The 24541-nt window shown below is 37.2% G+C and overlaps 1 protein-coding gene across 2 annotated transcripts in view; it reads left to right on the forward strand.

Annotated features, from left to right (window-relative positions):
* Positions 1 to 1865: 1865 nt before the first annotated feature.
* The window catches only part of LOC131157551 (uncharacterized), a 46323-nt gene continuing 23647 nt past the window's right edge, over positions 1866 to 24541 (forward strand). For both annotated transcript variants that reach the window (XM_058111790.1, XM_058111791.1), the window contains exons 1-5: positions 1866 to 2026; positions 5511 to 5747; positions 5878 to 6006; positions 6130 to 6337; positions 12548 to 12694. In XM_058111790.1, the coding sequence (XP_057967773.1) occupies positions 5550 to 5747; positions 5878 to 6006; positions 6130 to 6337; positions 12548 to 12694 (682 nt within the window). In that variant the 5' untranslated portion in view covers positions 1866 to 2026; positions 5511 to 5549. The remainder of the gene's footprint in view (positions 2027 to 5510; positions 5748 to 5877; positions 6007 to 6129; positions 6338 to 12547; positions 12695 to 24541) is intronic.

Here is a 24541-nt window from a genome sequence, read left to right on the forward strand (position 1 = left end):
CTAGTTTTCAAATTAAATCATATTTTAATACCCCAACGGTTATAAAACGGCTAGTTTTGGTTTTTTCCTATAAATACAAGCCAAATACACTTGAAAAATCAAGGAGAGACATCTTGAGAGCATATCTACACATTCTTTGTTTCTTCCTAATTTTTCATAACCCCTTTGTGCATTAAATTTCATATTTTCCCTACTCTGTCACTTTGAAGTGCACTGGAGTAGCTCAGGCCTAGTTAGGAGAGTTAGGAGCATCGTCCTGTAAGTTGTGCTCGTAAGTTGTGACTCAACCCCAAAATTTGAGCTAGGGAGACTCTGCCTCATAAGGAGATGTGTAACCGGTTTCTGCTCCGCCCGTTTAAGTGAGCAAGTTAATAGAATCCTTGGGGATATGCCCAAGGCGGGGATGTAGGTAGAATTGGCCGAATCTCGGTAAAAATCTCGTGTGTCTCTCTTTCTCTCCCTATCTCATTAAGTTCCGCACTTTATTTTTCACATGTGCATGAATGTTTATTTATTGTCATTCTTATTTTTCATACACGTTTTAATTTTTAAATGCGATTTAATGTGGTAAATATATGAAGTTTAAATTAGTAAAATATTTTTTAAATCCCAATTCACCCCCTCTTGGGATCATACCATAACACTCAATCTCTGTATTTAACTAACCAATCCCATTTAAATTGATTGCTTGAATTATACTTGCATTGAAATCAAATTTTACTCACATGTTAATTATGCATCACATGTCTAATTCCATTCTCCATTTATGTTTGTAGGTTTGTATCCGTCAACCCACTGGATTTTCTAGGTGCCCTATTTTTTGTTTTTTGTTTTTGTTTTATTTCATTTTTCATAATTTTTTTCCAATGTAAATAGAAAACAAACTCAATTTCCCTATACTCTTTTATTCTCCCATATTCTCTCATTTTATGAAATAACGAGGTGTCTACACCAAATACTTAAATAATTCAAATGTATTGGCAAGTCTAAGGTTGGTGTAATATAATTCTTTATTTTATTTGGTAAACAAATTTAAATCTAAAATTTTGAATCAGAATTCATAAGTTTTTGACAGTTAACAAAGCAAAGCCAAATATTTTATATTGTTATTTTTTGTAATTTTTTTTACTAGCAATGGGCACCCATTGTGGACGTGTTTCAGAAAATAGTTTATAAAAAAAATCAAAAATTGAAAGCATTTAAATTTGTTCAAAAGAATAGTTAAGAACTTAAAATATTAGTTGTGAACGATTAAAAATATTTTGACTGCAATTTTGAAATTCAAATCTCCAACTTTTAAAGGGTTAAAAAAGTATTAAAATAATTTCTTTTATCATTTTAAATTTGAATTTGTATAAATTTAAATAAAATATAATTTAAAATTATATTAAATTTTATTTGAATTTAAAATTAAAATTTGAAGTTGGATGCCCTCAATTGCCCCATAACATTATATAAAAAACTCAAAAAAAAATATTGATGTAATTAATATAATAATTGCGAGTACAAGCCTGTGACTATGAATTAACGATTATGATTAAATTATGATAAAAAACCAAGAGAAAATTGATGAAACGTTTGCGTACAGAAGCATCCAAAGGTGCCCGCTGGCCACTGGCCCCAACAACCCATTGGATAGAGATGAAAAATTATCATCAATTTTCAATTATCAAATGACGTTTGAAAATGGCCCGCGGCGTAGGACCCGCGTTTATCTCATCATATTCCGACCTCTCCACCAAACTCCGAGCCTACGTCCCTCGCCTTACGATCTCCACGCGGCACCTATCCGTTGCTTCGGACCCTCCCTCGGTCTCCACCGGCTGCGCACTGGTACTACTTCTACACTCATCATCACAATCACCGTCCTTCCTCATCCTCGTCCTTGTCTCTCTCTTTCTCTCTCTTTACTGATATTTTCTGCAGGTGCGATCTTTCCCAAATCAACTCTAACATGATCACGCGATGATGCTGAGGTATCGCATCTCTGTTCTCTGAAATTGCGGAAAGAGAAGAAGATGAATTTGTAAGTTCTGTACTTTGTTGTGCGGAGTATTAAGACTGGAGGTTGTCCTCCCATTTTTTGGTTTCTCCGCAGCCGAAAGGAGGCTATGTAGAATCAGTGATAATTATCTTTTCCTGATGATTTTTTTTGGGGGTTATTGTCGATGTAATTGTAATTATGTAAATAAACTTGTTATTTAAATGGGTTGGATGATATTGAAGTGATGGAGCTCCTTGGGTTAACAATATGAGTGCGCGCTTGTGTGGTGAAATAAAACAAAGTTCCCGCATGATTAAGCTCCAAAATGAAAAGGAGACTCTAATTTCAAAACATTCTGTTACCACAACCAATGCGATTTCTGATTTGAGTATTGTGCTAGAAGGTAGTGTTGTTGTAGTATATTGATGTTTGCTAAGGCGATATCAGCATGAATGGGGATGTCAATGGTGTTACGTTTATTGATAGTTGTAGATAATATATATATTGACAGAGATATTACTAGTAAAAGGACGGACATTATACTATAAAAAAATGATGGAAATTAATGCCAGGGCTTCATGTCAGTTTAGCTTAGGTGATGATTTTGGGATATGGGGACCCTTCAAGCAGCTTAATCCATTCCATGCTTTTGTTTCCATTACAAGGTTGAAACTGGGATTGAGTATATCATTAACTATGAATAATTTAATTAGTTTTGCAATTTTCTGCTTTTCTCTAAAAGGAATTTTTGTGTTAAAAAATTAAATTTAGTTATCAATATGCTTGGCATAATTATACACACAGATTTCATGTTAAAATTGACTGGAAAATTAGTTGAATTTTTAAGTGTGGATTACAATCTTTGAAAATCTTTTTGTGGAAGAAGTATCTGATTTTTCTTTCTTCTTGAAAAATTCAATAACGATTTGATGTCGAATGAATAGAGAATGTCTCTTTTGCTTTGATGGGAAGATATCAAACTATAGCTTCAGACTTGAACAAAATTTTGCTTTTTGGAAGCCTAGAGTGCACCTCTAGCTTGAAGGGAAGGCTCCTACTTCGGTTTGACCTTCCTAGGTGACATGTGTGGCATGTTCTCATTAAAGAATTCTCTATATAATTCTCTCTCTCTCTCTCTATATGTATATATATATATATATATATATATATATATAAATTTACTTGTTATAGATAAATAGAATGTGATACTGCTCTGGATGCATGCAAGGCTTAAGTGATACATGGTTGGTCATTATGACCCCCTTTCAAGCACTAATTGATGGCATATGATGCTAATTTATTGGCTTCACTGCATGATCTTTGATAAGAGCATAGGAGTGTTTGACAAATTTTTATTTGTTCTCATTAGTTTTTATGTAATTTACTTTGATGACATATGACACATGACACATTATAATTGAACTTTTATGTGCTTCTGTCATAGTGACATGATTAGATGTTTTTATCCCCACCGGGCTCTAGTGTAGGAAAATAGGTTGATTTATTATGCATAATGTTTTTTACCTCCCATGTAATTTGTCACACATGTGAGATGGAATCATCTCTGGAGACAATCGTCTTTAATGGTATATAGCTTATGTCAGATTATCACTTTACTTAAAACTTAAGCTGCTAGATTGTACGCTAACAATGTGTATCAAGCTGTAACACAACCACTCCCCCTTCCCCCCCAACCCCGGGCGGGGGCTTGCCCCGCGGATAGTTGCATCTGGAGAGATGAACAATTGAACATTCATTATGGAGAATAATATAATTTTCGACCACCACACATTGTAAACAAAGGCGACAATGCTAGAACCCAGGACCTCTTGTCAGCCTTAGTTCTGAGCCCATGTTATATTACCTCTTCACTCAAAAGCTTAAGTTGTTAGGTTATGGGCCAGCAATGTATATCAAGCTTTAACATACCATTCTTCTTTAAGCCATGTCTTTCTTACAGTCCCAAATCTTTCACGAACAAAAAGTTTTTGCAAAGGTGAAGAGCCAATGTTTTTTGCTCCAAAATTCTACCGCTGGATTTGGGACATAGCAAATTGCTTGGACACTGGTGGTCGAGATAGCATTAACTGCTTTTGTTGATTTTCAACTTCTTTTTTCTTTTTCCATTATGTATTGAAATGCTTCCATGTGAATTATTAAGCAAAGTGGAGTTCAAGACCAACTGTTTTTAGTGCAATGGTATTTTTCAAGTACCGAGATGCATGACAAGGTCAAAAAATGATAGGCTCGTTCCTTTTAACATTATTTATTCTTTCCTTCTCTTTTGCAGAGCAAGTTCATTTTTAGCTTAAGCATGATATCCTCTTCTTTTGGCTTTTTTCACGAAAGAGGATGCTCTTCCTATTCCTCTTCCTCTTTAGATGAGTTAGGCATAGGTTGGACTTTTTCCAAATGCAACAATATCAAAGTAGAACTCGGCATCAGCAAGTATGATCATCTCGAAAATGCTTGGAATCTTGTGAAGTGTGAAGGGACTATGTCATTTTAATGGATTTATGGCCTTCCAAGGAGCATGCTGTGAGTTGTCTTATATTCTTAGCATTGATCGTGTGAAAATAGCACCCTTGGTGCTGTATCATCAATTTGTTGATTATGTCTAAATTTCAACTAGCATTGTCTTCCACTCTTGAAGATTTCAATCATCAAACCACAGCACATCCATCGGAATTCCTAAACATCAAATTTATCATTATCTAATATTCTCTGTCTTTTGCTCCAGAGCATTGCCTGTGGGAAAAAAAAAAAAAAAGCTCAGATGTGACAAAAAAAAAAAAAGCTCAGATGTGAGGCTTGTCCCCAAGCAGGAGATCATCATTAGAGGAAAGTAATTTTTGCCATATTGCCAAAGCAACAAGCGGATGATGAGAGAACTTTTGGCTGCTTCTGTATCTTTTTCATTGTTGAAATCCTTTTCTCTGTCAACTTGGTGTTGTATAATGAAAGGGACGCAATCTGTTCGGGAGGATGAGAATATTTTTTGATAACAATGATGCTAAGCTCCGTATCATGTGCATACATAACTAGTTATTTATTTAGGTTTTATTCCTCATTATATGTGACATAAGCCTCAGTGATGCCACAAAACAAGCACTTAGAAATAAGGAGAGGAGGGACCGGGGGGTGGATTTGTTAGTGTCTTTGTTAAAGTAGAATCTGTGGCATCGACAGTAATATTGCACACTATGGATGTGCTATGGGAGCTTGGCACTGGCGTACTATGATGCTGGTGGATGCAGTGGTTTAGATTCTGGTGCTTGGGAATGATTAGAAAGACAAATACTTGTTCATGAATGCCATGAATCCTGAGCATCCATATGTTACAGTAAATACTGGTGGCGATTTTAATATCTTTTGCATTTCCATGATTTGCAATAAATTATTTGGCCTCCATGATCATCCATAATAGTTCCAGCAAATATGTTTGTGACATTGAAACTGTAAATTTTAAAAATTTTTGTTTCTTGTTTATGGTGATTGAATAGATTATGTTACTTCTATGCTGCAGTTTTTGTGACTGATATTGATTACAATACATCATTGCTCAATGGGGGGAGCTTGTTCTAGGAAGAGAGACCAGCAGGTTAATGATGACAATGTGCTGCGAGGGGTTTCTGGAAAATATTGCAAAAGTGGAAGTTCGAAATGGCTGGGTACTGCATTTTCCCGGCCTGCTGTAGATATTCAACAGGGAGGAGGGAAATGCCCATCCCTCATGGAGTTGTGCATTTATAAAATACGAGAGGTATCAGTATATAGCTTTACATAATTCTGACATTTGTTTCTATTAAGAAAAAATCTTACTTTTGCGAAATAATGTTTGTGATTCTGCCTCTTTATATGTTGACTACTCCTATCTGCTTCGTCCTGGACAGGACATTGATAAATATGTGACATTTTCCATGCTACCAAGGGACATTAGTCAGCAGATATTCAATGAATTGGTCCATTCGCAATGTCTAACTGATATTTCTCTTGAATCTTTTCGAGATTGTGCTCTCCAGGTATCTTTTTCAGCGAATTATTTCTCATTCTGGCATTTATTATTTTTGTTGCTCGTGTGGTGCTCAATTAATCTTGTATCATACTGAGGTTAACTTGAAGGATTTCTGCCTTGTGTTTGGCAGGATGTTCATTTGGGAGGTTATCCTGGGGTGAACGACAGTTGGATGGATGTCATCACTTCACAGGGATCATCTTTACTTTCTGTGGATCTTTCTGAGTCTGATATAACTGATTCTGGTTTGATTCATCTCAGAGGCTGCACAAACCTCCAAGGATTAAATTTTAATTATTGTGACCAGATTTCAAACCATGGTCTAGAACACATCAGTGGTATTTCTTTATCAATTAATGCATAACTTCTGTCATAGTTCCTTTTGCCATTTTCAAGTAATTAAACACTATTTGCTGATAAAGAAATTTTGAAAAAAATTGCTAAGAAGTCCCGGCGAGTAATGGAGGCTCAGTACTTTATAATAATCTATTGTGCCACCTCTTCCTTTAGAAGGCTTAGATGGAATTAATATAGTTGAATATGATGTTCCTAAAGAAGACAGAAGGTAAAGGATGGAATTCTGTCTACTCCAGTAAAGAAATTTCTGGGAAGGACCTTGGAACTCTTGAGTTTGTTGGATGACTTCGGCCTCATGTTGTCTGATCAAGGAGGAAATGAAATTAGGCTTGATGGTGGCAAATATAAGGTGAAGAAGGGTCAAGAGGGGATTAGCTAATTTGAAATGTTAAGTGAACTATGGTGGGAAGGGATTAGAGAGGGGGTTTCTTGACTAATTGTAGCAGTTTTGGTTTGCTTTATTTATTATTTTTTTTTTTTTGTTTTTTTTGCTTTTTTTTTTTTTCCATTTCTTTTTGAGGATTTAGTATCCTTGCTTCGACTATACATTCTCTTTCCCAATATATCTTCTTTTATTATACAGAAAACTTTATAATAGCCTATTGCATTGTTGAAGGCTTAACCTAGCGAACAATATAAGCCATTTCTTAAAACAAATCAATTTCTATCACAGTTTCCTGTGTCATTCAGATATGTTTGTTATTTGATTTCCTGATTTTTTTTTGATTTTTATGTTCTTTTAAATGTATCTTGCTCGTTTTGAAGACTGTTGTGCGTCTCTGCAGTTGCTCTCTAGACGATACTAGATATTTTCATATCATTATTGGTGAATTCATCTTGATAATTTGAGGGGTTTTGCTTTATTGATTTTCAGCATGATTGATTGGCTCTATTCTATTGAGTTCGTAGACAAGTAACTCAGAAGTAGTTTGCTCAACAGTTTAAGGAGATTTGTTAAATGCCAAATCACCTTCTCGGTGGTAGAAATGATAGACAAGCTACTCTTGGGGTTATCTCTTTGGGTTTGTTTAAAGATTTGTGTGATGGGTGATGTAGATTAAGACATCAGACATGGGTAGACCCTTGTTGGAGACTATTTCAGAGCAATCAGGTCAAGGGATTGGTCGGTCCTTAACCCAAATTCTTTTGTTTAATTAGTAGCTTATGTGTATTTGGGATTTGTTTGTGATAGATGTGTCTGTTTGGGGCTCATTTGTAAGTTCATGTATCTTTAGGGGTTTATGTGTAATTTCTTCTTAGGCTTGCTTATGAATCGGGTGTGAAAGCTATGCTAGAGTTAGCTGTTTGTGAATATTAATTGAAAAAGTGAACATGTGTGCTTTCCCGAATTGCATCTCCTTTCGCTTTTCTTCTTCCTTCTTCATTCTTGTTCTTTTTCTTCTTCCCCTCCCCCCTCCAAACTATTTCTCTTCCTATTCCCCCTGGAAGTACCCTTACTGCTGCTACTGCGTAAATTGGTATCACAGTCCAAATTCGATCTTTTTTCCACTTCTGATCAATTCATCTTCACCTTCAATCTTTTCTTCCTCCTCTTACCTTTTCGATAAACTCCCATATTCTTCTATTCCATCAATAATCTTCATCTTTGATTCCAATTCCATCATATGTCTTCTCCATTCAACACTCTTATTCAGTCTTTAGTCTCCACACCATCCATGAAATTCAATTATCAGTCCCAGATTTAAAAAAATAAAAAATTCAAAAAATTGAAGTTTCAACTAAAACCAGTCATCCTCTAATTACTGTAAAATTTCAGTCAAAACTCCTAACTTCTAGACATTTTCAATATCTCCCTCATACTAGTCTCTTCTTAAATTTCAATCTCCCACAAACCGTCAGCACTTTTTTTTGGCATATATTTTTTTAAAACTATGAAACTCATAGTCCCTGTTTCACTTTCATTTCTCAAGCAGCCATCGCATAAAATCTCCATTTCCATTGCAATCAGAGATCATTGACCATAATCTGATGCGCCATTGCCAGCACCTTGTTGGTGCACCCCACACATTGCAAGAAACCCCACCAGCCACTGCTTCTCTTGGTTGATTGTCTTGCTGGAGTTTCAAGACAGATCGACAGCCTTGCTGGGATCCCATCTGCCAATCTCCAAAACGACCATATATTGTCACCAGAAGCTGTCGATAAAATCTGCACATGCCGCACTTACTGGTTGCTGTGAGTGGAGTTTAACCAGGTTCAGCTTCCCATCCCATGCCTTTGCCCTGTGCCTCTATTCCATATCCATCAAGCCCCATCTTCTGTACGAGGCTGACCTGTTAAAAAAGAAGGCCAATTTAATTACTAAAGTAAGTTGAGGGAAAGGTTCAGTCCCATCTCCTTTCTGCTTTTATAACAGGACGGGTCTTTAGGGGTTCATTTGTAATTTTCATATCTATGTGGGTTTAACTGAAATTTTATGCAATGTAGGTTTTTATTTTTATTTTTATAAATAGGGTGTGAAAGCCATTTAATACTTCATGAATTTAATTTGAGAAAGCATTGACATTTGTGCTTTCCCATAATTGCATCTCCTTGCTGCTCTTCTCTTCTTCTTCCTTCTTGCCCTCTCCTCTCTTATCTATTTCTCTCCCAATTCCCCTGATAGTACCCTTACTGCTGTTCACCTCATTTCCCTTGTTGCTGCTACTGCATCAAGGGGCCTAATGAGGTTGAAAATGGATGCCTCTTGGTCGTCCTAAAGTTCAGGTGTTAGAAAAATGCCCATCTGGAAACTTAAGTGGGGAAAATAGGACAATTATGGGTTTATGAAATGGAAATGAACTCGTTCACTCCATTAATGAATGGGGGTAGATGGCGAATGCAGTTGTTGGTCCACTAACTCATTTGGGCTTTCAGATTGACATTGACACATTGTGGTTCCATGAAGGATGGTGGACCTTCTTTTTCATTAATAGGGCTCCTAAGCTCCAAAGACCAAAAAGATGATGGGGAGAGGGAAGGGTTAGTGGCAGAGCCTGCAATTGTGTTGAAGGATGACGCAGTGAGGTTCAGCAAGATTCTGCAGGTGTAGGCCCAGTGTTGGGAGTAACAGGGAGGAGGGTTTATTATCTGGTGGAAAAGATGAAGACGACAGGGGATTGCAATGGCCAGAACTTAGACAGCAAGAAGGTCGCAGCTTTCAGATGACTCTCAGCTTGGGTCGATTTGGTGTAGGCTTTAAATGCTCTTCTGGAAGGGGAGAATTGTTGGATGAGGGTATGTCTGCCAGGTGGGTGTTGAATAAAGTGAAGGCAGTGAGTAAAATCTTCCCCACCCCCAGAGAAAGAAGGGGGGGGAGGGGGGAGGTAGGGGTGAGCATAATTCGGTGAAAACCGAATTAACCGGCCAAAATTGGTTGGTTTGGTTCGGGTAAAAAATCCGGTTCGTCAGTTCGGTTAAAATTATACAAACTTTCGGTTAATCGGTTTCGGTTCGGTTAACAGTTAAAAAAATATCGGTTAATTGAATTACTAATAGTTTACATTTTTAATATAATTTATAATAGGGTGGTTCGTGGTCGGGCAGGGCAGTGAACTGAGTGAAGTGTGACTGTGTGAACACTGAACAGCTGCAACAGCAGTCGGGCGACTCGGGGCCTCGGGCTTGGCCGCTGCCCGCTTGGGGTTGGGGGGAAAAAAGGCTTCGTTCACAACTTCACACTTCACACTCACAGATTCACAGTGGGGAATCTGGGGATTGCCGGATTGGGGATTAGAATTAGGGTTTCTCACTTTCTTAGTTTCTCTGCGCTCTGCGCCTCTGCCGAGTGCCAATCTACCCCGCACGGCGCACGCCCGCAGGCCGCAACTCTCCTGCCTCTCCATCGGACCAGTGGACCACCTCTCGGAGTCGGCAAATCCCCTCTGGCCTCTTCGAGTCTTCGGCAGCTCGGCTCTCCAGACTCCAGAGTCCAGCCTCTCGTCTCGGTCCTCAGACTCTCAGCCACCAGCTCGCCGTGCAAACCCGGACCCTAGTAACTCTTCCTCTCCTCCTCCTCCTTCTCCTCCTCCTCTTCTTCTTCTTCTTCTTCTTCTCTTCTTCCACTTTTGTTATTATATTTATGCGCATTTTAAATAATTTCGGTTGAAGTCGGTTAAAATCGGTTAACCGAATTACCCATTCGGGTAATTCGGTCGGGTCTGGTTCGGTTTCCTCCTCTAATTCGGTCGGTTCAGTTAATGATTTTATTTAACCGAATTTTTCGGTTAATTCGGTTAATTATCCGAATTTGGCCGAACCGACCGTTTGCTCACCCCTAGGGGGAGGGGGGATGCCTATTATAGAAGTTAGTTATTTTTGGTTTTCTACTAGTGGCTTTTGATGGGTTTGAAGAGGAGACCTGCTCAGACTATTTGAAGACTTTGAAAAAAGAGGAAGAGGACAAAGGAGTAAGGTGTCTGAATGATGCTATAAATAACAGCAGGATTAAGAGTGAACTTAGGAGGTAGGGATTATTGTGAATTACAAAAGAAAGAATGGAAAAAACAAAGGGCTTAAGGGGTAGGGGGTGCGGTGGTGGTTGCTTTTGACATTATACTGAAGTGGATCATTCAGTGGAAGGTGGGGAGTAAATGACCTCAAAAAGGGGATGTTGAAAAGTTATGTAGGAAATTGTAGGGCTGTCATTAAGAGCCTGCACAACAACTGACACAGGTATGAGGAGTATTAGGGTGGCAACGGGGAGGGCAAATGTTTACAGTTAAGGCTAATGGCTGGACCAGAGGTGTCTGGGGGTTATGTGGAAGACTTTCTTTGTTGATTTGCAAGTTTTCCTTATTGGGGATCTTTTGATTACTTGTCTGTTCAAGGAGGAGGATGGGATGGTTTGGCAAATTCACTCCGGGTCTGTGAGATGCTCAGTGAAGGAAAGCTGGAACTATCCTTGGTTCTTGGATGGAGACTTTAACACAATCCTTTACCCCCATAAAATAAGTGGAGATGTAAAGGTACGTCAGATCTGAGGTGCTTTTGAGACTTCTTAAATGTAAAATCTTTTTTTGAGTGAGCTCTTTTGAGGTGGGTTAACACTTGGTCCAATTTTAGGGACAATCCTGTATTGTTGACTATTAAGATGTTCCTGGTTTCAGCTGGATTGAAGGAGCACAATCCCAATGTTGTGCAGCAACTTCTTTAAAGACCAGTTTTAGGTCACGACCCCATCTTGCTGAAGGTTGGTGGACCAAGGAGAGGCCAAATACCATTCCAGTTTGAAAATATGTGGCTTATGGGGAGGGGTCTAAAAGTTTTTGGACATAGTGGCAGGGGATAGTGTAGACAGATATGCTAGCTGTATGGTGAGCTCAAAATCGAAGGGTCTGAAAGCAGAAATGAGGAAGCGCAATTAGGATGTCATGGGGGCTTGAATGTCGCGGAGTAGAACCTTATTAGGGACATTAATGGGCATGCACTCATTGCACCCCTTCTCTTATATCCTTCTCATTGCATCTCTTTCTCTCTCATGAAAATTTCTGTGCAAAAAAAAAAAAAAAAAAGAAAGAAAAAACTGAAGTAGAATTGTGTGATGCTACCTTTTGTTTGTAATGGCAGAAGAGAACTCTCTACTTTATCCATTGTACTCGTGCTGTGCAGCTTCCATAGTGCTTTTGTTTAAAAGATTTTTTTTTAGTTACATTTACATGTTATTGTCTCTTGAATCTTGTTCCATTTTCCTTTCCTTTTATTGTTTGCTTGAACTAGAATTTCAAGCTTTTGAATTATTCTATATCTGTAAGCTCCTGGGGGATTTTTTCTCTGGAATTCATTGCACCTAGAAAGTTTTTCTGTCAGTTCGATTATGTTTACAGATTATTGATAGTTTTTTGCTTTTTTTTTTTTGCAATTAATCAAAACATTTGTTGAGTACAGTTTATTGCAAAATTGCTTTTATTGGTTTCAACTTGATATTATATTCCTTTTGTGCACTGAATCTCTAAAATTTTTGGGGTGCATTGTGGACTTGGCATGATGTGTACCACTAGTGAGATATGGTTGCACTGATGAGGAGTTCTCTAAATCATCCTGTTTAAGCATTTAAGTTTTTCCTTTTTAAATTTCCTTCTTTCTGTCCCTCGATTTGGTATTCTGACCATTTTAATTTTCTGCAAGTGGTTTTTTTGCATATTTTATGTATGAAAGTGATTGACTTTTCCAGGTTTACTCTTTTGTTTCAGGTCTTTCAAACTTGACCACTTTGAGTTTTAGAAGAAACAATGCAATTGATGCTCAAGGAATGAGTGCCTTTTCTGGCTTAGTTAATTTGGTAAAATTGGACTTAGAGAGATGCCCAGGGATCCATGGTGGTCTCATTCATCTTAAAGGTTTGTTCTCCAAACTTGTGCTAGCTTTGAACATGACTCCCTCATCATGAAGGAAGCACCGATACTCATACATGATATGTGTACATATGACACTGGTGTGAATACAGCAATTTATGAAAATTAGGATGCAGCATAGTTGGGATAAGTTAATTAAACTAATTAAAAAAATATTTATGAATATTTATTGTTACTGATTTTAAATAAAAATGAGACCCACGTAAGTTGTTGTGTAAATTACGATGGTCGAGGCTTCAAAAAGGTTTTCTTACTGAAATTCTGTTAGTTTTTTCCTTTTCTCTTTGGTCTTTTCCTTGTGTTTTTTTCTTTGGCCGTTTCTTTCTTTTTTGAGGATTTCTTTGGTCCTCTACTAGGTTGTAATTCTCTTTATTCTTGTTCCTTAATATATGTATTTTCTATAATCCTGTTGAAGACAATATAGATAATTGAACACAAACAAGATGCACAAGTATTTTGCAACTTGAACTAATAAAAAATAAACTAATTATTGGGCAAACTCTCACAACTGGGGGCTAACAATTTGGGGTGGAGAGAGGACTCCCTGGGGAGGGGAATTGGAACCAAAAATTGCAAGATAAAGGAACTGGATCTGCCCAGGGCTGGAATGTGCATAATGAACTTCAACTAGCAGGATTAGAAATAAGGTTTAGTGTTCAATCGTGTCTATAGCAGGGCGTGTTTTAGTACAAACACTTCATAGCTCGCTGTGCCTTAAGAAAGCGAAGGTTTTTTTGATGTAATCTTTTGGGTGCGGTCTGTTGTCTAGTGCATTGTTTATGAATTTACAAATATAGTTAGGTAGGGTTTGGATGCATGGATTTTGAATTGAATTGGAATTGCAAGTACATGGATTTGTACTGAAATTCCACAGAATTCCAAATCCATGGTTTGGCTAAACTATAAGATGTAAATGGAATTCCAAAGCAAATCCAAATCTTCTATTTGGATCTATTTAAGTATGTGATACAGATTTGTACGTGTGTAATTTAATTTCTGATTACCTCACGTAAATATTCTTACCATTGAGAAAAAAATGCTAAAAATTATAAAGAGCAAAAAAATTGTTAAAAAGTAGAACAAAAAATTAAGGTTTTGTTACTTGGGAAAAATAATTTTCATTTTTCATAAAACAACATAGCCAAAAATTAAAAATCCAATATTAACTTCTCCAAACTAGACTCAATGCTAAAAAGCTTAAAAAAAAAAAATACAAAAAATTAAGAATTCAATATTAGTCAAAGTACTTGCATAACTCTATCTACTAAAGTCTCATAGATCGTGTTGATCAAGATGCAACAATATGTAATGTCTTTTTAACTCTTCTGGAAATTTGCAAAGTGTCTTGAATTTCCTCTCATCATGCATCAGCAGATCCACTGCTTTTAAGAGTTGGTTTTTATCCAACTCTGAAACTTTGTTCAGCTCATCTAGAACCATCTGTGTAGTATGCCTCTTCACAGAAGGTTCATTACTCAGAAATTTGGTCATGGAATCAGCTATCCAGTGCAAAACCATGCCAATTTTCAATACAAATTCTATTTTGATAGGGCTTCACGTCAGGATATTCCTACAAAAATAAGAAGCATTAACAATATTGCATTCCCCTCAATGAATTAAGACAACATTTAGAGCAATCCACAACGCAAAACCCAAACTCAAAGCAATGACAATAAAACAAGATAAAGCAGTGATGAGTTCTAGTAAATTTGAACTAGTTCAGTAGTTACATAAACTCTCAGGAAATTATATAAAATTAGAGAGAGAGAGAGAGAGAGAGAGAGATTCAATACATTAGAACTGGAAATGCCGCAGAAACAGCATGAGAAGAAAATAGCATTCAATACTTTCAGTTTGAGCTTTTCATCGTTTTAGTTTCAGCTTTTATAATTTCAGGTTATCTTATGTTGAAAATCACTTAAACAACAGAAATTTGTTCACATATTATTATATTATTCCAGGAAAATCTGCAAATTTTACCCAAATTCTGCATGTAATACCTGACATGATTCAACTATTCAACTCTACAGCATGCATTTGCCAACAGACCACCCCATTTCCAAATAAAGAGCAAAAATCTAACTTCCTGACTACAATGAATCAATAAAATCCACAAAATGTGAGAAAAAGCAACCATAACATTTTATTAATGCCTTTTTCCAAATTACACGAACCTGACCCTTTTTGGTTCATGCACAAGTTCCCACAATCAAAGCTTATGAACAAATAAATTAGTGCAAAAAAGAAAAAGAAAAATATCAAATTAGCTCTACCAGAGACTAATACATGAAATAAATTATGAATTTTAAAAGGTAAAGGAAGACCAGAATAAGCATGTATCTTTATAAATTTGGTGTATGAAGAGTCTGGATTAAGGAAGCAAAGGAGAGAGAGAGGGAGAGTGAGAGATGGATGCTGGGGCAGGATGGTTAGGTTGAGAGAGGGATTGCAGCAGGGAAAAAATAGAGCATCAGTTCAATCCAGTGCAATAGTATAGTGAAAAGACCAGTAAAAAGACCAGCTAATGAAATAAGACCAAGAATAATTTAATTTAAAAAAAAAAGCACAGCATGCTTGTTAAAAAGAAAAGAAAAGAAGTGTCAATTTACAATTTCAAAAAATAAATTTGCAGTCATTACTATGTTCAATTACAAACAATATACAGAAAAACAAACCAATGACAAAAGAAGCAGAGGTATATAACCTGCAAAAAATCCAACCTACAAACCAGATTATGAAGGGAAAAAAGTGAGACCAAGATACCTACTACAAAGAAATCAAGTAGGTGAATATAGCTACTGGCTTCATCTCTCTAATCAGCATGAACAAAATTCTTGTTGCAAAGAATAGTCCCGCATCACCCTTCCCCAAAAGGGAAAAAAGTAGACACAAAAACAGAAAAGGATCTATTTCAAGATAATTAGGTGTAAGAAAATTATTTTACTGACAACTAAAACCTATAAAACACATTGGCTGTAATAAAACAAAAAAAAAAGATATTGAAGCAGGGAGGCAGTAGGCACCTATAAAATTACTAGCTGCATTGGGAAGGCATCTATGACATGCATATGCTATTCTTCATTTTGTTTGATGGAAGGAATAATGTGCTCACAACCTGTATATAAGCATTTCGGGGAATATGGCATCCCAGCACAAATGGCATATGCTAGTTGGAGATTAGATTGAGCCAATAACAAACCGTACTCTGTATATAGCATAGGAGTGCCTGAAGATTAGCACATTAACTTCATGCATGGTTGGGTTCAGCTTGTTACTGAGAAAACAATTGAACAAAAGAATTGCACAAATTAAAAACAACAAATTTGATATCAAATAAAAGAGTTGAAAATTGCTGGGGACACATGGGCATCCACCAAAAATGATTGTACAGTAAAAGAACACTACAATAGGAATCAGACTGTCAACACAAGTAATTGTCCAATTAACATTTTGTTCCTCTCTTAGTGCTTCCCACAGACAACTCATTGGCATATGATGTCTTCAACAGATCAAGAGTTCAGGGGATAAAGCTCCCTTGCCCAAAACCACAGTATTTAGAAAACTCAGGGGGCATTACTGGATTTTGCCTTTCATAAATCATTCCAAACCTCTCACTAGCATAGGGGCTGCTCTTCGAAAATTGCATCAACAATTCTTGCTCACTAAAATTTTCCTGGACAGGATTACCCTTCATGAGCTGACAAAGATGAAGCAGTTTTGAACTAAATCCATCTTGAAGAAATCTCATACTCAAAACAACAATTTATCCTCATTATCTATATGTATATATATACACCCAGCCAAGCTGCGATTTAATTTATTGTCACAACAAGAACCAGAAACTGACATTAAAATCATAGCACACAAACAAACAAGACGATGACAAGCTTGGACTCTATACTTCAAGCAGCAACAAGGAAGAAAAACATACATAAAAACCAACTGGTCTTTAATTGTTTATGTAGTGAGAGCTTGTTCAACAGCTTAGTGAAATTATTTATTTATTTTTGAAAAAATCCATCCATTCATCCTTAGAACAAAAATTGGGGATGAGGGGTATCATGAGATAAATTTGGGCTAATTCCCAATTTCAGTTACATACTAGATAAATTAGGGCTCTAATCCATCTAAATCAAGTAGGAAGAGAGAGAGAGAGAGAGAGAGATGAATATTTGAGAGACAGGGAGGAGCTTGTTCCATACCTGGTAAATGGTGAAGATACATGAACTTCGTGGGGTCGTTTGCAAATACGAGTTGGTATGGAAAGAAAGAGAGTGGGAAAGAGAGTGGAAGAAGAAGAAGAAGAAAATAGAAAAGATTGACAGAGCGTTGGAGGGCTTCCCACATTGCGTTGGTGAAGGTCAAACATGAGGAGGTAAAGGGGCTGGGGAAGAGGAGTGTCGGGCGTTGGGCAGGTCGCACGATAGGAAATCCATATGGATTTGGATTTGTAAAATTCAGCCCTAGGTCTGGACTTAATTTTGTGGATTTGTATACCCAAGGATTTTTATTTGGAATCCAAATCTAAACTTACATTGTGATTCCAAACAATGGATTTGGAATCGGGGTCTCCTAATACGAATGTAAGTCTTCAAATCCAGGGATCCAAACAGGTCCTTAGTAGTTCCAAAATGTTGTGTTAGAATTGTGTTTCTCAAAAAGGAGTATACTTAATTTTTTTATAATTATGCAATAACTCCCTTGGTCATGATTGGGTGTTTGCTGAAAAAGATTGTTATAGGGAGTATTGTTGAAAAGGAAATGTTTAAAGTATGGTACATGAGGACATATTGAGTCCTTTTTTGAGATGCTTGGATCACATATTTTTTGAGTTGGATTGTTGAAATTATTACTATTCTCATGTCCGCTTGTTTTTTTATTCCTTTATTTGGAATAGTGTTGGAAAAGAATTGTTAAGCATGGTACATGAAGACATATTGAGTCCTTTTTTGAGATGCTTGGATCACATTTTTCGAGTTGAATTGTTGAAATTATTACTATTCTTGTCCTAAAATATGGCATGTTTTGTTTTTCCTTTCTTTCCTTTATTTGTCTGCTCTTGATGCTCTATTGAAATATGATCTGTAGTGTTGTAACTTGTCAGTGGATATTTGTTGGAAAAGGTCTGAATGGACCTTGGAAACACTGCATTCTCTTTGTAAGTGTTGTTAAGTTTGAGATGAAGGAGAGAAGAGAAGAGGAGAAGAGAAAAAGAAAACAAAATTGAGCAGAAGTTTCTTGGAGTCTCCTTACGGTTCTAGGTCTGCCCTCTTATGTATTATTATTAATAATAAAGTCTTATGGAGAAAATTCTCCTATTAACATAATTATTAAAATAACATATTCTCTTCTAAGCCCCCACTTATGCTGGTGGTGCATAAATATCACCGAACCTCATCTTGTAACAACCATTATAGAAAGCAGGCTTAAACAAAGGCTTCGTAAAAAAAAATTGCCTAACTGTTCCAAGATTTTACAGAGGGAGTCCTCACAACTTTCTTTAACACATCATCCCTCATAAAATGATAGTCAACTTCTATGTGTTTTGTCGTTCTCTTGTAAACACTGGATTGCTAGCAATATAAATAGTAGCTTGATTATCACAAAACGCATCTATTGGCTTTGTTACCAAGAATCTTATCTTTGACATAAGAGGCTTTAGTAGCATAAGCTCACTCACAATATGAGCCATTGTTCAATATTATGCTAGATCTTGCTATAGTAGTTTGTTTCTTGCTACTCTAGGTAACATGATTCATTCCCACAAATGTACAATATCCAGTAGTAGATCTTTGATTATCAACAAATCTAGCCCAATCTGCATTAGAAAATCCGACAACCTCATAATTTCTATTACATTTATTTGTCAAACCTTTGCTAGGAGACCTTTGAGATATTGCAAAATCCTACAAACAACATCCCAATGTGGTTGTTTGGGATTTTCCATAAAATGACTCACCATCCACACTGTAAAAGATATGTTAGGTTAGTGACAATCAAGTGGATCAACTTGCCAACCAATTGCTTATATCAACATTTGTCTTCAAAGTTTGGTCCAACATCTTGAGACAACTTCACATTTGGATCCATAGGAGTATCAACTAGTTTAGCTCCCAACGAATTAGTCTCGCTTAGCAAGTCCAATGTATATTTTTGTTGAGATAGACTTAACCCTTTCCTACACTGTATAGTCTCAATACCAAGAAAGTAATGCATAATACCCTAGTCCTTGATTTGAAGTTTTGCGTGAAACCATTGCTTAACATCTATAATAGCATTCTGGTTGCTGCTAGTGGTGACGATATCATCAACTTAAACTACTAGAAGTACCACATTTGTTTTTATTTTGCAAACAAAAACCGATGATCGTAGTAGCACTGGATAAAGGCCAAATGCAGGGACTACAAACACTACATTTTTCAAACCAAGCTTTAGGAGAATGCCGAAGACCATAAATGGCCTTATGCAAGTTGTATACTTTACCATCCTCACCCTGAGCAACATACCCAGGGGGTTGTTCCATGTATACCTCTTTTTGTAAATCTCAATAAAAAGAAGGAATTCTTCACACCCTACTGATATAAGAGCCTATCAAAATTAATTTCCGCAGAGATCAACACACGTACAAAATTTGGACATGGCATGCCTCTATTTCTACATCCATTACATGCTTCCACAGGGTTACCAAGTGATTCAACATGCGAGGTAGGGATAGAAATTGAGGAAATAGATGAGGCAAAGGAATGCATAGGACTAGAAAGGTAAAGAACTGAAAGATAATGAGCTATAGAATAAGCAACTAAGGACTAATGAGCACATGTTCAAGTGCCTTACCGATGAGCAATGGGCAAATCGAAGTCACATTGGGATGGATCTCTAGAGCCATAAGTTGAAATAGTGATGGGAAGAGGAGGTGCTTGCATGGTGGTAGTGATGTTTGTGCTTGCTTTCTATCTTTCATAAACCTTCAGCTGTTTCTTTGGATCTGTAATTGATGGATTTAGAAGAGGGGCATAAGATTTATTGAGAGGGATAAGGGTAGGAATTAAAGGATCAACACAAGAGAGGGTTCATAAATTGTTGATGGAATCAAAATAGATTAATCCAAGGAGGATGCAACATTAGTGAAATAGGGTGTCCTCTCAAAAAAGGTGACACTGGTGCTAACATATTTCCTACAAGTGTGGGGATCATAACATCTGTATCTTTTCAGTACCCAACAAGGATACATTTTAACAACAATAGGAGAGAACTTGTGTTGACCAATATGTGGAACATGAGCAAAACATGGGCACCCAAAAACACAAGGCACAAAAAGAACATGGATGTTTTCGGGTACACGATGGAGAAGGGAATGTGCCCCCCTAGAACACTCAAGGGCATCCTATTGAGCAAAAAACATGCCGTAAGAAAAGCATGGTACAAAAGGTTTTAGGAACTTGCATATGAACGAGTAAAGACCCTGCCATGTCATGTAATTGTCTATTTCTCCAGTGGAGTCTCCAAGTTGTCGCTACGTTCCCGCAGAACGAGGCGAAATAAAAAGGTGTTTTTGATTTTTGTGAAAAATGGTGTGATGGAGTCGCCACTAACCTTTTAGAGTGTGGTTAGAACATGTTATTACTACCCAATGAAGGGTAGAATCGGTCTGCTTTACCAAAGCAGGGATCGGGAGTTCGGTTATGTGAGGGGAAGGTTCTCGCACCCCTGCACATTCGTTCTATGAACGGTGCCTAATTACTTTAGAAAATTATCCCAAAATTAAACTTATTAGTCTTTATTTATTCCTTTAGAAAATTTAAAATCATGTAGATACTATATAATTATTCCCTCAAAACTAGGGTACAGGAAGCTTTAAAAAGCGTAAACCTTTTCTTTAAAATCATAGGGAAAGAAAATCAAGAAAATATTGTACAAAAATATCTCCCAGAATTGCTTCACAAACTCTCTAGCATTTTTCAAAATATCAAATAGTATTTTATAAGTTTTTTTGGGAGGGTTTAAACTCATTCGGGATAAAAAGTTTGCAAAACATTTTTCTGGGCCTCAAAAACATTTTTTTGGATTTTTCTCTAGTTTTTCTTTTTTTGTGATTTTTCCACATTTAGCCCGAATTTTCAAATAGATAACATAATAGAAATATACTAGATAATCGGTTCAAATCAGTTCAGTGGGTCCAATGATTTGCAGAGAAGCAAACGGGGTTTAGGTTCAGGGTTGCACCTAACTTTGGGTTTGAATTCCTGCATTCACAATTTCATACCTCTCGTCTTCCTCTCATCCGGTCTTCTTTTCCTGTTGGTGAATCTACGGGGGTCAGTCTATAGCGCCCTTCTGGGGATGGTTTCTGAACTCTGAACTCACTTTGGTGAACAGGATCCCCGTTCTATTAATCAAGATGACCTGGTAAAAATTTGGGTGTCTACAGCTGCCCCTTTTTATAGGCATTGTTGCTTGAAAATGACAGTGGAGGTTATTCCTTTGTTTTTTTTGTAGCATTATGGCTATAAAGATAAAAGACGCCTATTTTTACTAGGTAGAATTACATGTTTTCAAATGACTATGCTTTTGGGGTGAAACAACTTGTTCTAGTAAACTCTCCCGGACCATTAGTGATTACTAGAGATTAGTGGTTAGTAGGGATCTACAAAGGCGCTGAAGGTGACTTGCATCGGATGTAAGGATTTGAGCTAGTGTGCTTAAGGGGATGGCGTGCCTTGGATGTAAGAATCCGAGCACCATGATGGCTTGCTTCAGACGTTAAAATCGGATACGAGAATTCGAGTCAAAACAGCACAATGATGGCTTACTTCAAATGTAAGAATTCGAGCCGTATTGGATACGAATATCTGAGCCAAAATAACACAATGATGACTTGCTGCGAATGTAAGAATTCGAGCTATATCGGAGACGAAGATCTGAGCGAAAACAATAATGATGGCGTACTGCGAATGTAAGAATTCGAGCCCTAGTGGATACGAAGATCTGAGCTAAAACAACGCAATGATGACTTGCTTCAAATGTAAGAATCGGAGCCGTAGCAGATATGAAGATCCGAGCGAAAACAACAATGATGGCTTGTTGCGAATGTAAGAATTCGAGTCATAGTGGATTCGAAGATCCGAGCCAAAACAACGCAATGATGGTTTGCTGCGAATGTAAGAATTCGAGTCATAGCGGATACGAAGATCCGAGCCAAAACAACGCAATGATGGTTTGCTCTGAATGTAAGAATTCAACTCATAGCGGATACGAAGATTTGAGCCAAAACAACACAATGATGGCTTGCTGCGAATGTAAGAATTTGAGCCGTAGCAGATACGAAGATCCTAAAAATTCAATTATTGATTAACTCGTCAAAGAATCATACCCGACATTGTGGCAGTTTCGAAAGGATTAGTCCTAAATAAAAAAGATGCTAAGATTCCTTCGTAAAAAGGAAAGGTAGAAGTACGGCAAGAGAAGAAGAAAAAATGAAAAATAAAAAGGCGAAGAAAAGAAAGGGACAAGCTTCAAATGTGATCTTTGACTGATACTACCCTTGAAAAAATTGATGATTTTGAGCCTTATTATACCCTTTCCTTCTTTAACCTGTACACCTTGCCTACATTACGGTCCAAATGAAAGCCTCAACTAAATTGGTACGCGCATTGTTGTCTTTATTGATTTGTCAGACTCAATGTTGAGTCTTAACTACGTAATGACCTGATCTTGAAAAGGTACGTAAGCAGCTTGTTTAAAGTTACAAGTTCGGTCAATACTTTGCAAATGCCTCACCACAAATTGGGGTAGAAAATATTATTAGGGGATGAAATTTTTCAGCCCGAGTTTCCTTTGTTTCTAAAACTTAAATCCTTAAGCCTATGTTTCGTCTCGAGTCCTAAAGACCATCTTGAGATCGAAATGTGGGCAGAACTTGACTAAACCATGGACAAACAGTTGAACAAGAGAGTTCCATTTGGTTTCATAGCACAAAAGAAGAGAGGAAGAAGGTTCTCGTTCGATGAAACTGGGGCAGTCAGTAAAAAGGGAAAGTCCAACTAATTAAGGATTTAACCTGATAAATCAACATCAATATTATATGGCTCTGGGATACTGGTATAAATTTTCATTTTGAAACAATATTGGAACATGTTAAAACATCTATTTTGCGCATGTGATCGTTTGATTTAACGAATTGATGTCATGATTGCATGATCTTTCTTTAGTCATGAGAAAATGCAAAAGGACGGATAGTCAAAGAGGTTCAGTTAAAAAGATCCTTATTGAGAAAATGCAAAATGGACAAGATCAGTCACAGATGCGTCTATTGGGGCAGATATCATGTTGAGTTTCAGGAGAACAAATTCAAAGGCATTCATGTTAAATTGGAATTTGAAAATATGTCCAAAATCAGAATTTGATTTGTTGATTACAGGCTCGTTGAAAAATTTGTACATCGTCATGCATTCCATGCATTACATAAAAAAAGAAAGAAAATGCATACACATCCTTACATATATATTATGCACGCCTTGTACATATCACATAGACATGTAGTAACATATATACATACATAGCATCATTCATTCGCATTTGTCTCGTTGTATAGTGTTTTTGTACAACTCTTTTCATCCTTATCTAAAACTGGGGCTGACCTAGGTTCCCATTAAGTCATCTACCTTGAACCTCTGTTATGCCTCTTCACCTTCCCTCTCAAGTTGAAAAGAAAGAGGTCTTGCCTTTTCCATCCACCATAGCTTTGAGCCATTTATGCTCTTGTTGGAAATCTTCATAGCTTTTCTCCAGCCTTGCTATTCTAGGCCCGAGATCGCTGGAGTAAGTATCCACCATTTTTCTCAGCTCTTGGACCTCCCGTTTCAGCACCTTATTTTCTTGCCTTAAGTTTTTCATTTTCTGTTGGTCTTCTCGGGGTTTTTGCTGCAGGAGCTTAATTTCATTTTCGAGGAGGGTCACAGTATGGCCCCGGCTCTGCAAACGTCAGGTTAAGTGAGATATCAAGGTGACAACCTGAGCACTGAGAGAAAGTGCTTGGGTAATTGCACCTGCGTTGGACATTGTGGCCATTGTCATTTCATTCCTCATCATTTCACCTTGGAGCTAAGGTGAAAAATAAAATAAGCTAGGGACATCACGGTTATGAGACCCCAAGGGATTAGGGCGGGTTGGCACCTTTGGTGCCGCATTTTGGTCAGGAACTTGGTTGGCAAAGGAAGATCCTGCCATGATGATGGTTAAGAATTGTTAAGAGAAATTAGGAAATTTTGGAAGAACTAAATCAAACTGATGTCTTGAGTGCCTAACCTTTGTGCATTCGCTTCTATTTATAGAAACCATCACGTCTCATGATCCGGATGGTCCCTGGCGCCACCCCTATCTGCGCCGCACCTATTTGTGCTCACGAGGCTGCGAAAAAATATCTTGGGGCAGATTTGAAAATGGGGAGATTTCCAAAAAAATTCCGCCGTCGCAATTTCTAATCCCTGAGAAACCAGAAGACCATTTTGCTTTAAAAAGAAAAACCAAGCGCATTTATTTTCGAGGTCCACTTTAAAAGACCTGAGGCCCACTTTAAGAGTAACTCGAGGCCCGTCTGTGTCAAAGAAACTGGAAGCCCACTCGTGTTTTAAAAAGAAACCCAAACCCTTTTGTTTTAAAGAGAAACCCGAAGCCCAAATAGAACCCAAAGCTAATTTGGAAAAAACAAAAAAAAACCCAAGACCACCAGTTTTTAAATCACAAAGCCCAATAACTTTTTTAAACTGGAGCCCACATGTTTTAAAACCAAGCCTACCACGTTTTTAAAACTCGAACCCAATAACAATTTTAAAA

Source organism: Malania oleifera, chromosome 6, assembly GCF_029873635.1.
Source record: "Malania oleifera isolate guangnan ecotype guangnan chromosome 6, ASM2987363v1, whole genome shotgun sequence".
Taxonomy (NCBI): Eukaryota; Viridiplantae; Streptophyta; class Magnoliopsida; order Santalales; family Ximeniaceae; genus Malania; species Malania oleifera.